We start from the raw sequence: 14,081 nt of genomic DNA on the forward strand, positions 1-14,081 counted from the left end.
GGCTAGATGAAGACTTCAAGTTAACCTTAAATTATCGCATCTTAATTTTAAACTATGGTTTACCCATTTAAATCACTGAAAAAAATATTTACTTGATTAGTTATGTTTATAAGATATAAAAGCTGTAAAAAGAAAACAATCAAGAGCATGTAACTGTTAAAGAAATTACTGATCTGCTTACATATCAGCAAAACCCAAGTTAATGTATGCCTCAAATAATCCCAGTCTGGACTTGAGTTGTTGAAAATCTTCAATAGGCTTTTTTTTTTTTTTTTTTTTAGATAATAAAAGCTACCATTTATGTAGTGGTCACTACATGCAAATGCTCTCAGTAACCATTTCAACAAGTCAGCAAGTTGGGTGTTGTCACCACCATTTGGCTCATAGTTAAGGAAAAGTATAAAGAGGTTTCATAACTTACTCAAGGTCAACACTTGTCATTGGCAGAGCCTCAGTCCAAGCTCAGGTCTGTCTGACTTGAAAGCCCTCCATGTTTCCACTCAACTCCACCCCACCGCTCTCTATCAAAAACAGCCCAAAATAAGTCAGGTGGAGAAGGACAGATACCATATGTTTGCACTCATAGATCTAGCAGGAGAACAGGAGAAACCTAATGGAGGACCAGGGGGAGGGGAAGGGGGAAAGAGAGTTGGGGAGGGAGAGGGACGCAAAGCCTGAGAGACTATTGAATACTGAAAACGAACTGAGGATCGAAGGGGGAGGGGAAGGGGAGAAAAGAGGTGGTGGTGATGGAGGAGGGCACTTGTGGGGAAGAGCATTGGGTGTTTTATGGAAACCAATTTGACAATAAACTATTTAAAAAATTAAAATAAAATAAGGATATGCTAAAAAAAATAAGATAAAATAAAATAAAAACAGCCCCAGTTCTTGCTGGACTTTGTATGCATGCTTATTTATCTGCAGAATTACCCAGGGCACATTTTTAATCACCATATAACTTCCTGCTGCCACTTAGCATGTTTCTGGATCCTATGATGTGCCCTATGGCTATGCTTTGGATTTGGAAGCTGACTTGATGCCTCCAGAGTAAAGTAGCAATGACATGATAGCAACAGAAGTAGTGATAACCAGCCCTATCTGAAGCTTAAATATACTGGGAACCCTTCTAAGGACTCACATATATTAATATATTTAATCCTTAGACCAGCCCTTTGAAATTGAAATGGTTGTTATCCCCATTTTATAGAAAAGGAAACTGAGGAAACCTATGTTTAAGCAATTTACTTAACATAAATAATAAGTGATAGAGCCAGAGTTTAAATATAATTGCTTTTAAAAACCTGTAGAATAAGTAATTCATGGCACACAAGAAATATTTAAGAACAACTACAACATGGCTCAGTTCCAGAAACACAAATGACCTCAGGCTAATTGAATTTAGATTTCTTGAGCAAAGTAATGGCCACAAACTGGCCAAATAATTTTTATTTGTCTAAAGAAGGAGAACACAAGATACTTTGAATATGTATATGCACACAGAGTAATGTAAAGAATGCAAAGATTTGATGATAGAAATAACACCAGGATTCAGGGCTAAATTCATAGCATGGACTGAGAAAATATGGCCACACTTGCAAATCCAGACATTCTATACACACTGAACATATTGCATCCTGAGTATGCTCTGGCTATTAACTAATGGTTTCTGGAATTAGCAAAACAGAATGGCCTTGCTTATGTATCTACTTGGTTCCAAGAACACTCTGGTCCTCACATTGGAAAGGCATAAGAGATGTTGACTTAATCTGAATAAGATAGAAATAAAACTAAGGAGTTCTCCATTGGGTCAGCACAGTATGTTGAGTTTCTGCCTGAAGTAGTCTCAGATTTGCTTTTGTCAGTATTTGCTATTCAAGTGATAAACCAATTTTTGGACATCAGGGGTCTGGTGCTACTAGGACTCTTTAAAAGGAAACCTCTTTTATGACATATTATTCATAAATGGCAGCAAACTTAAATAATTAAACGATAGTGTGAAATAAAGTTGTCCTTTTCCTACATATTTATTTTTCCTATGAATGAAAGCCTTGATGAACGCCAGAAAGGGGTGATTTGTGAAGGTGGTAAGGAATCCCAAGGGCCTCACAAATCCTTTTAGCCTTTCTCCCATCTGCCCTCCCCCTCCTCTTCACTAAAAACAGCCCAGTAGAGCTGCCAAGCTTGAAAACCACATTTATTTTTAAAGGATCCCCAGGCTGCACATTTTGGAGACACTGATATTTTTAAGCAAAAGCGACCCTCAATAGGTCTGAGCTAGTCTGCCCTTCCTGTTTTGGTTTTAGCTGATTGAGTTATCTGTTTGCCTCCTAGTCATGGTTCAAGAAGATTACCACAGCCAAAACCCATATCACAATGCAGTTCACGCAGCTGACGTCACCCAGGCCATGAACTGTTTCCTTAAGGAGCCCAAGGTAAAGCCTCAGCCACCGCCTCAGCACTGGAAATGCCAAGTAAACTGCCAGCTAAGTCCCAAATCGCCCAGTATGTCAGAATAACTGTGTATGGATCCTTCGCAATATCAATACAAATTATTTCTATTAAAGTTCCAGTATCAGCTCTGAAAATTAGATAATACTCATGAAAGAGGATGTAAATTTCTTGAGGGTTTTTTCCCCATAATTTCTATACTTCTTGAACCTGCATTAGGACAAAAACAATCTACATCTTAGATATCTTCAAAAGCCTCAAGAAATTAATTGTTTTGCCTTGGACCTTTGCCAACAATGGTGTCAGCAGTAAGTTTTTCTGGGAAGAATCTCCCACCTCATGGTTTTTGATCAGTGAATAGAGTCAAAACTCCGCAAGACTTAAGCTCCATTTCTTACTAAGCCAATGGGCCATCCTGATTCAGGCCCAAGAAAATTTGTGAACTTCAAAGATCTCAAAGTATGTCCTGATGCAATAAACCAATCCAATACTAAAAACATAAAAATAATACTCATTACTTGAAATGTAAGCACTTCTTAGCCATATAAAACTTAGTTGATAGAGCATACAGGATAAGTTTTCTTAAGCTTTTTAAAAAAATGATATCCTGGGCAAAGTCTCTGTTTGGTTCAACCAGCTTTAATATCAGTCACTAAATATATAGATGCCAGACAGGCATCCCCAAAAGAAAAGTGGGCAGATGCCTCAACCTTATAAGCTGTTCTATTAAACATTGTGTTTTTAATCTGTAAGTTGTCTGAAAATTTTAATATATCACACTGTATTATATTTAAATTTAGTACTGGATTCCCATTCTCCTGCTTGTTTTCTTAGTGAAGCAAAAAAAAAAAAAATGAACGATTCTTACACATCCCCCCACTATTTATTACATATTGAAGAAATATGCAAATTTCATAATTCAGCCCACTCTTGATTTCATATTCAAAGTGGCAATGATGTAGTGGATGGTTGAAATACATTAATGATTTTTTTTAACGTATCCATTCATCTTCCTTCATTCACTGCTTTCTCTAGGAGCAAGGCTGATTTCAGGCTCTGCTTTCTCGCTGCTCACCATAGAGCAGTCTTGCCAACAAGCAATACCACTGCACCAACAAAAAGAAACAGATGGGGCGCTTAGGTGGCTCAGTTGGTTAAGCATCCAACTCTTGATTTCCGCTCAAGTCATGATCTCACAAGCCCTGTGCAGAAAAAAAAGGAAAGAAAAGAAAAAGAATAGCTGTGGGAAGAGAAGGGCAGTTGAAAGATCCAGAAAGATTTGACTTGCTTAATTCCTTTCCGTGCTGTCCTCCCCCCTGCCCTGCAATTCCATGTGACTACCACCTCACTGATGCTATGAGAGGGTAAAGGTCAGGATGAAAGCCTGAAAACTACTGTCATAACTCGTTCAACTTGATTTAGCCCAAACAAACACTAACAAAACCATCAATCAGTCTCCCAGTGTGATTTTTTTAACAGCTCGCCAGCTTCCTCACACCCCTGGACATCATGCTTGGACTGCTGGCTGCAGCAGCACACGATGTTGACCACCCAGGAGTGAACCAGCCATTTTTGATCAAAACTAACCACCATCTCGCCAGTCTATACCAGGTAAGGGAGCCCAATGCTGAGGTACAGCTTAGCCAACTGACTTAGGCCCAGTGCTGGAGCCTGAGTCTCACCTTTGGAGTTAACCTTCTTTCAGGGCCAGTCTCCATGACCACAGCCACAGAGCATGGATTGGAAATAGGTCTAGGATATCCCAAGGTAGATTAAATTGGTTTGCAAGGGTATCCAGGGAAGTCAGTTTTCTCCAAAGCAGGTTTGAAATTGTCCAGTGTAAAACAGAATCTCTGAGCCTACCCTCTTGGATCTGAGAATGTCTGTCCCCCTGGACAACATCTCATAGATAGTGGCCATCTGAAGCCAGTCCTTGTAGAACCTCTATAAAAGATACTTCCCAGCTCCAATCCTAATTCAAATTTATGTCTTTAAGGCATTTCTGAACTTGACTGGCCTCTAGGTCAAAGTATGTTATCAAAGACAATAAGGCATATTTTGTTGTTCTAAAATAGGTCAGCAGTATGAGTAGGTTGGCCTGGAGAACTTTTATCTCTCATGTTATTTAAGAGAGTAAACTTTATATCATAAATGAATAACTCCCAGGATTTTCAGTATGGGTCTTTGGAGACCTTTGGTTGTCAGCCACAAAATCATTGCATATAGGGTAGCTCGTTGCATATAGGGTACCTCATTGATCTCAGTTTTAGTAGATTTTTTGAAAAAAAAAAAAAAACACAGTGCTGAAAAATTCCTGACAGATCCCCATAAAATACCAGCTTTATACAAGATGTTACAGCTTGAGGATGCATTTATTTCCAATATGGCACAACTGGGACATGGGTGGGGAAAAGCCTTTCTCCATCCAGTTGGTTAGCTTTTAACATAGGTAGGAACTGGCATTCCAAGGTTTATAGATCCACGTAGGATGCACGCCAGCACTGGGCTCTCTTGATTGGCCAGCCAGCGCTCGGCTCCAGGGTAGATGTGGCCACATAGAGGGAACCGGATGACAGAACTAAGGAAGACTTTGTTGATGAGCTATAAATTAAACAAAGAGAAATAAAAATAAAGCTAAACTTTCTAAAGAATCTCAGAAACTAAATTTATTGTTTAGAAAAACATAGACATGAATAATTGGACTGAAAGCCCCCAGATGGATTTTCTATTACTGTCAATTCTGGGTTTTTCTTTTTTCAGACAAAGGAAATCAGTCAACAAAATTGGCTACTTTATCCATTCCCATATAAAGTAAATGCTTACAGAATTCTAGTTTCTCGTCATCAAATAAATCATGTCAATGAAGTTTAAGAGGGTATCTGCTGTGGGACACTTGGATGGTTCAGTCAGTAAAACTTCTGACTCTTGATTTTGGCTCAGGTCATGATCTCACGATTTGTGAGATAGAGCCCCAAGTCAGGCTCTGCACTAACAGCATGGAGCCCGCTTGGGATTCTGTCTCTACCTCTCTACCTCCCTGCTCTCTCGTCCCTGTCCCCCCCCCCCCCCCCCCCCCCCCCCCCCCCCCCCCCCCCCCCCCCCCCCCCTCTCTCTCTCTCTCTCTCTCTCTCTCAAAATCAATCAATGAAGATATCAGCTGCTACTCACTGATTTGTACATAAAATGAGAGTCATAAAACTGTACTTTCACATGTTGTATATATAAAACATGTAATAGATTCACTTTTAGGCAGGAAGTTAAAAAGAAATATTCCAGATGTTAAAAACAGGAAAGTAGTTGTAGAATTTTGTACGAATGAAGTACTCATTGCTAATTAACAAAAAATTATTCTCAAAATAAAAACACTCTAGTCTATCTTGTTCAGCTATTAAAATTGTTCTTAAAAATAGATTTGAAGTGCAGATAACTTTTAATAGTTTTTATTTTTATCTCATTGTTAAAAATAAACATTCCAGTACAACCAAATTCTGCAGCCTTTTCGTTGCAACATATAGTCTTGTATATTTTTAATCAGCAACTATTTATTGCATATGTCATATGGTACACTAAGATCTAGGAGTACAAAGATGGATAAAATATAATCTCTGTCCTCAAACATTTTTTCAAACTCAGATGCTCAGTATGTGCAAAATCTAATAAGACTTAATCTCAGTTTGAAAGTTTTGGGGAGTTAGATAAAGGTATACATATAAATATAATTTTTTTAAGTCTTTAGAGAACAAATACCAGCTCTGTTCTTTGTTTCCAAGACATTACTATAACTAAGTGAGCCATTGTTTTTCTAGCAGTAAATTTCTCCCTCTGAACTATCTGGCCTGATCCTTGATAGGAAAGACAAGGATCCTTTTGATAATAACTAGAAAGAAGTGGGATATAGGACTTGAAAACCATATACAAGATGATATCTTCATCAGTCTCCCGCTCAACTCGTGTTAGGATCTCTTGGAATCTGAGAGAGATCCTTGTCTTCAGGTTTTAAAAATAGTGTTAAAGGCAAGGATCGCACAGCATCATAAACATAATTTCTACTATCTCAGAGCCGACTAGGATAAAAGCTGAAGTTTTTACCAACCATATTGGGACATAACATATTAAAAGTAAATATTCCTAAGAGGACCTGAAAATATTATGAAATTTCAATTCTACCCTTCCAAATTTCTTTTATCTTTTATATTTGGCTATATACCATTACTTATTAACTATCAGAGGGTATTTCAAAGAGAATGAAATTTCTATGTCCAACACAGTTCAACAAATTATATAACTAACCTTTATTCAATGTTTACTATGGTTCAAACACTGTGCTAAACACTTTTTATGTATTATATTATTTACTCTGCACAATAGTCCAATTAAGTGGGCACTATTATCATGCCTATTATTCAGTAAGAGGAGAAATGATGCTTAGGAAATTTAAGTGTTTTTCCTGAAAATAAATAGCTAATTAATGGCATAGCTGGAATAAGTCTTTAGTCTCCAGAGCCAGAGTGACTAAGCATTTATATACTGTGTCTAAAATTCACATCGATCACCTACTTTCTGTGGGTAGGACACTAAGAACTTTCCACCAGGTTTTCCTATTGCAGTGACAGAGACAGATGGGTTAGAGCCAAGTGGCCTCAAGTGGGAGGGACTTTGGGAAAGACTCTTCCGGTGGTGTGTAGCTACAAAGTGAGATGGGAAGACAGAAAGGGATTCTGCAGAGGGCTTGGGTGGGGGAAGAATGGTAAACTGAGCATTGACATGTAACATTTTGAGTAGCAGAGCTGAGAGGGGGACCCTAGAGGCAGCACAAACTGGGATACTTTGCAGATTAAAACCCACAACCCCAGAATAACTGAAAACAGACTGTGTCTGTGGCCATTAGCTGAGCACAGTCCTGCCATAAACCATCCCTGCCCTCAACACAGTGTCTTGGGTTTTTTTTCATTACGGGTATATTCTCTCTGTTGTAGAAACAGTTGATTAGCTGTACAGAACATGACCTGGGTCAGAAAGTCTCTGGTCTGCCCCCAGTTGCAGAGCAACTTGGCATAACCTCAGGTTTCCAATTTCAAGAAAAAAAGATTGTGTCACATAATATATAAACTGAGCAAGACCATTAACAATGCATGATGTTTAAAGTCTTTGCAAATGTAGAGTTGCAGCCTATCAAGATCCTGACTTTTAGGAAACTATGTACAGATTTCCAGCAGATATACCTAGGCAAGTCTTTCGAGGGTAAGGACCCATAACTTACACTTATATTTTAAAATGAGTATAGATCCTTAAAATATTGAGAACCATGGTAATGAGTAAAAAATATATGTCTATGTACCATATGTTACAAAATATAAATATGTATATAGTCTATATATACTGCATAATATATTGTGAATATAGATACACACATGAAATTGTATAATTTTTTAACACATATTTGGTTAATGAGAATCCAGTAGAGAAGATGTGCCAGGAATTATTGGGGGTGAGAACACCCTGTGCGTGACTTTGCTGCAATCTCGCCTTACTATAAATGAGATAAAAGAGAAGAGAGCTTCCTCTCCCTCCTCTTGTTGGCTGTGCTCTTTTAGTTCTAATAAATAAGATCATTGCATAACTCGCAGCCTGTGCTTCTGCCCAGAGATAAAGAGAGAGCCAGGGCAGCTGGAGTGAAGGCCGGGTCAGAGGGCTCTCTCCCATTGTCTGCTATCTGGACTGGACTCATTTGCTGAACCGCCAACCAAGTTCAACATGAAAGTGATAAAGGCATTTCCACCTGGCACCTCTCTCATTAGCCTGGAAGCCATCCAGTGTCCATGGCGGATTGAGAAAGGAACATGTGAGAGGTTCAACTGAGCATGTGTCTTCTGTCCCTCCAGCCTGCAAGTCCCCAGCACATGGGCTCAGCAACTGAGCAAAGTAGCGTTAAATCAGATAAGATATTGGTTATTACAGTTGTAGAAGGAATCACTGTCCACTCAATTTCAAATTTAACTTCTCTCAATAAGAGGCCCATTACATATTAACTAGTGAGAGACCAACCTAATAAATAAAATAATGAACACTTAATTGTTCCTTATAGCCTGATATAATGATTCATAATATTACAGACATTTATAATCATTTTTCTTAGTTACTTATCACAAGCACTTAGAGCAGGTCAGCATTTTCAACGACTCTTTATTCTTAATGACCCTGAGCCATAACTATGAATTTGGCAGACCCCAGGGAAATGTTCCTGCCACATGGCCCTATGACCCCTACTCAAATAAGCGACTGCCAAGATTTTACATCACCTCACAATTTCCGCAGTCTGAAAGGTGTTTTTGGCAAGTAGTGTGAAAATTCTAAGAAGGAGGCTCGAATTGGATTTTCTGTTTCCTAAAGTTTCTGCAGCTCGCCGTGAGGTGACTGGCACATGGCCTGTCCGTGGCCCTCATCTGAACATGGGTCCGCCCCACAAGACAGTCATTGATGTCCAGTTTCCTTGGTCTCCAAGCACTGTCTTGGGCAGATGCAGAATGAACCAGAAAAAGATCTCTTCCAAAAGGCAGTAAATATGGCAATGCTGTGGCTTTTCCAAGGGCCAAGGCCTTGTTTAGGGTTCAAGGAGCTTCTGCTCCTCTGCAACCTTGCGGGCTGGGGCTCCTGCAGCATTGCCAAGGCAGCCAGCTGTCTTGCTAGAGACGAGCTCAGCAGCTCCATGGTCTCCTGGAGCCTTGCTTCCTCGTTTCATGAGCAAGTAACAATGAAGACACAGACGATGTTCCTATTGTTGTTTTTCTTCCTGTATCTTCTGTTTTAAAAGGTGTCATTAGCTCTGATTCCTCTGGTACACCAGACTCAGCTTGTCAACATATTTTAATTAAAGAAAGTGATGAATGGGGGGAGACCAGTTTAAAGCTGCCTTGTATGATAGCAAATCTGCTCTGCCAGGTTCTCTCTGACAAATAGACTCTTGATTTAATTTGAAAACCTGTGTTGGTGGTTTATTAAATGCCAGATGTGAAGCTATTCAGGAACAAAAGGATTGTTTTGTTCTTAGGGTGGCTAATACTTGACCACTCTGCAGAAAAGGAAATACAGGTTTTGCCATACGGGTTTTAAGAGTTTTATTTTTCCGAAGTAAAATTCTAATACGTTTTGTTGCCACAAAGGTAGAGAAACCTACTCCTTCAACTTTGAGCTGAGGATCATCTTTGAAATTACAGAGATGAAGAGTTTGGGACACAAGAGCACCCCGTCCTGGGGTGCTGAGCTGACGCGGCACCGAACGCAGGACCTCAGACAGGGCCAGGATGTCAGCAGGTGTACAAGTCATGTCATTTCATCCTGTGTTCAGGTCTTCACCGGCATTTCAGATGATTTTCTTCTTTTTTCAATCTACCTTTTTTGTTCTTCCTGGTCTTTGAACCACTTTGACAGCCAGGTGAGCCTCTGGCTGCTGAGCCACCCTCCTGTTAGCGACAACACAGGTACCTCTGGCCACTTCCTAGGAAGCACCAGGCTGTCCACACCTGCACGCTGCAGCCTCACCCCTAAGTGCATCACACCAACATTATCTTCTTGTCCACACACAGCTTGCCTGGCTCCAGCCTTCCCCCCTGTGCAGCCAGGAGGAGTCTCCTGAAACACGAGTCTGACCCCACGGGTGGCTGCGTAAAACCCCATTTCCCTCAGGACTGAGTCCAAATGTCTTACCACCGTTTACAGACCTCTGGCCCTGCTGCGCCTTCCAGCTTCTTTCCCTGCTATTGCTCAACCAGGCCTCTATGCATCATCTAGTCCCAACTACTTTTAGATTCCCAAACATATCACTCATTCGTTTATTCATTCAACAAATATTCATTGAGTGTTTAATACGTACCAGGTGCTGGGAATCTAGAAGATGAACAAAACAAATAAAAATCCCTGCTTTCTACTAGGAGAAACAAAAGAACTGAGTAAAATTTGTGATATATTAAAAAGTGGTCCTTTGTAATGGTAAAAAAAAAATAAAAGAGGGAAGGAAGATACTAAATATCCCTCCTGCTTTCAGGTTTTCACAGACATTCCTCCTTGTGCTGATTTTAATGAAATATTTTATTCTTCTCCACTGACTGTACTTTCTCATTCCTCTCTAACTCATTCATCCTTTTGAGCTCAATTTGGACATATCTTTTTCCTGAAGGCCTTCTTTTTCTTTAAAAGCCCATTTTTGGGGTGCCTAGGTGGCTCAGTCAGTTAAGCATCCTACTCTTGACTTCATGTCCATGGGATCAAGCCCTGCACTGGGCTCTATGCTTGCTTAAGAGTCTCTCTCTCTCTCTCTCTCTCTCTCTCTCTCTCTCTCTCTCTCTGTCTGTCTCCCTCTGCCCCTCCCTTGCTCATGCTCTCTTGCTTTCTCTCAAAAAAAAAAAAAATAAATAAAAGCCCATTTCCCTTGCTCTTCCTATAAGGATTCACAGTCCTTCATTACTTACCTTATCACAGTGTTCATGTCTCTAAATTGCCATTGCCTGGTTGGATGTCCACATTCCCACCTCACCCTACCCCACCCCTGACATTGTCAGAAAGCTTCTGGAAACCTAACCTCACTCACTGCTCTATCCTCAGCATCTGGCATAGTCCTGGTGTCCAGTGAATATTGGTTGGGTGGTAGGAGTAAGCAGAAGGATGGATGGCTGGCTGTGCAGACGGCATCCGTGCAGGAACAGAGACAGAACCTGAGTAGCACTGAGAGGTCAGGAATACTGGCAACAGCGAGAACATACAGAGACCCAGAGTGGAAATCACACAAGCAGAGACGATGACACTCAGACAGGGAGACCCCCTAATCAAGGCACACACCCCCACACTCCACTTTGTATTGATTATTAAATTCTTACTACAGGAAGAATGAAAAGGATTGATTGTAAAATTCTTTATGATGATTTTCTTACTTGCCTATCTTGGGATGGACATATGCCATCTGATATATATCATTTCCAGAGTTATTTCTGGTCCTGGCTGTCTGTGAATGAGTAGTGGGAAAGAGCCCATCACTGTAATAATTTTAAAATTCTCTTTGGCTTTTGCCTAAAGATCAGGATTTCCCAACAGAAGACCCCAAGTCTGCCTTCTTTCAGATACTGACCCAAAAAATTAATAGGACTCTTTTCTTTTAACAGTTATTTAAGCTTTCGTAACCACTGAACTTTTAGGTTTCTGAAATTAATTACTGTATCTATTCAACAAAGATGCACTTGTTTACATGCGGCACTGTGGTACATGCTGGGGCACGAAGATGAATAAGATACACTCCCTGCTCCCAGTGGCAATCATGTACGGCAGCAGTTTTCAGACTCAGCCTATGTGCCCAGGGGGATACCCGAGGCCCCTCCACGGGGGCGCACAGGCAGGACGAATGCTAACAGAATGCATCTCAAGGGCCTTACACTGACCTGCCTGGGCTGGGCTCGCAGACCAGCCAAGCCAGCTCTAGGTGTCTGCTCTTCTCACTTTACAAAAGAGAAGCCCATCTCTCACACATTCTGCATATTGCATGTTGCCCAATTGCACCAGTATTGCACCCTGTCCCAGCAAAGGAGCAACTAAAAATATTAAAGGAAGTCTCCTCCAATTGACAGATTACCACTCTCCCAACCATCTCATAAATAGATGCATTGCCAGAAAAGTTTTGTTCTTAGCCACAATTCTTTTCCCAAATTTGTAGTATACATGTATTTTGATCAATAATAACAATTGCATTGTAAACTCAAGCTGGAAAAATATTTACCACCTAGAGCCTAATGTTAGAAATACTTTTTAAATTAAAATTTCAGTTTGTGTACTTCTTTCTGTTGCAGAGAAATATGATCGGGGGACAATAAGGAATTTCACACACAAAAATATATTTCATTAAAATAAAATTCTATGGGGAAATAGGATGGAAACATAAGTTCTAGAAGGAAGAGAATCAATTTAAAATTCTAACTCGAATAATGAATTATTCATGTGTTTTTTTTCAGCAGGTGATAAATGCGGATTAAATGCCATTGGCATTTAGATTTCCTTAGATATATTTAATACAGATAAGAGTGATACAATGATTTTATGTTAAAATACCAGTAGCTGCAAATATACAGAGCATTACATCTTGTGTTACCATTGAAATCTATGATTTTAAAATTTTTAAATGTTTATTCATTTTTGAGAGAGAGAGAGGGAGAGCCAGCAGGGGAGGGGCAGAGAGAGAGGGAGACCCAGAATCAGAAGCAGGCTCCAGGGTCTGAGCTGTCAGCACATAAGCCTGACACGGGGCTCAAACTCACAGACTGTGAGATCATGACCTGAACCGAAGTTGGTCGCTTAACCGACTGAGCCACCCAGGCACCCTGAAATCTATGATTTTAGATTTATTTTATTTTATTTTATTTTTTATTTTTTTAGGTTTATTTATTTTTGAAGGAGAGAGAGATAGAAGATGAGTGGGGAAGGGGCAGAGAGAGAGAGGGAGACACAGACTTGGAAGCAGGCTCCAAGCTCTGAGCTGTCAGCACAGAGCCTGACGTGGGGCTCAAACTCACAATCCGTGAGACCATGACTTGAGCTGAAGTTGGGTGCCCAACCACCTGAGCCACCCAGGCACCCCTAGATATTAATTATAAAAGCTTTGTGAAGAGCATAGTTTTTCAAAGTTTCAAGAGTAAATGAACAAACACCTGTGAAGATCACTGATATGTGGGCGCCAGCCAGTGAGCAAAGTTGCTATGAAGTATCTCGGACGCCAGGAGAGAAGCTTGGGGTGATGGTGCAAGAGGAAGCTGTCAGTTCTGTTTCGAGAACTAAGAAAGTTTTTCCCAGCAGATAGCAATGATTTATCTCAGAAGGAAGAAGAGCACGCATGTGTGCTTGTGTGAAGGCGGGTGGGTGCACTCACACAAACACACACACATGTATGTGGCTCTGATTTTGCTAAAGTGACGTCTCTTCACTCTTTTTTGGAATTATAAAAGTCTTTACTGCCACCCTTCTGCAAAAACCAAGCATTATTATACATCAAAGCATTGAGAAGACATGTCATTAACTCTTCTCGGGTGATACAAAAGATAGTAAATTAACTTTAAGCTACTTGGTATATTAGTGATGTAAACAAAGACAGAAGTTTATTTCTATCCTCCATAAAAGAAGCCTGGAGGTTGGCAGGTCAGAGCAGGCACAAGGGCTTCACAAAATTAAGGATGAGGGGACCAAGGATCCTTTTAGTTCTACAGGTCACTGTCACAAGGGTGTGGCACTTGTCTTCATGGCCTGAGCGAGCTGCTGGAGCTCTTGCCATTCCTCCTGCATTCCAGACAGCGAGAAGGAAGAATGAGAAAAAACAAAAGAGGACTTTGCCAGAGAAGTCAGTTCCCTTTATTTTTTTTATTTTTTTTAATGTTCTATTCATTTTTGAGAGAGACAGTGTGAGCGAGGGAGGGTCAGAGAGACAGGGAGACACAGAACCCCAAGACAGATACCAGGCTCTGAGCTAAATGTCAGCACAAGGCCCAACACAGGGTCAACACAGGGCTTGAACCCACGAACCATGAGATCATGACCTGAGCCAAAGCCAAACACTCAACCGACTGAGCCACCCAGGCGCCCCTAGTCAGTTCCCTTTAAACAAC

At 40.5% G+C, this 14,081-nt stretch overlaps 1 protein-coding gene across 3 annotated transcripts in view; it reads left to right on the top strand.

Annotated features, from left to right (window-relative positions):
* The window catches only part of PDE7B (phosphodiesterase 7B), a 315,252-nt gene that overhangs the window by 281,878 nt on the left and 19,293 nt on the right, over positions 1-14,081 (top strand). For all 3 annotated transcript variants that reach the window (XR_003910745.1, XM_029944589.1, XM_029944590.1), the window contains 2 exons: positions 2,332-2,432; positions 3,928-4,059. Coding sequence is in view for 2 of the 3 variants with exons in the window: in XM_029944589.1 (XP_029800449.1) it covers positions 2,332-2,432; positions 3,928-4,059 (233 nt within the window). In the remaining variant the exon portion in view is untranslated. The remainder of the gene's footprint in view (positions 1-2,331; positions 2,433-3,927; positions 4,060-14,081) is intronic.

Source organism: Suricata suricatta, chromosome 7 (assembly GCF_006229205.1).
Source record: "Suricata suricatta isolate VVHF042 chromosome 7, meerkat_22Aug2017_6uvM2_HiC, whole genome shotgun sequence".
Taxonomy (NCBI): Eukaryota; Metazoa; Chordata; class Mammalia; order Carnivora; family Herpestidae; genus Suricata; species Suricata suricatta.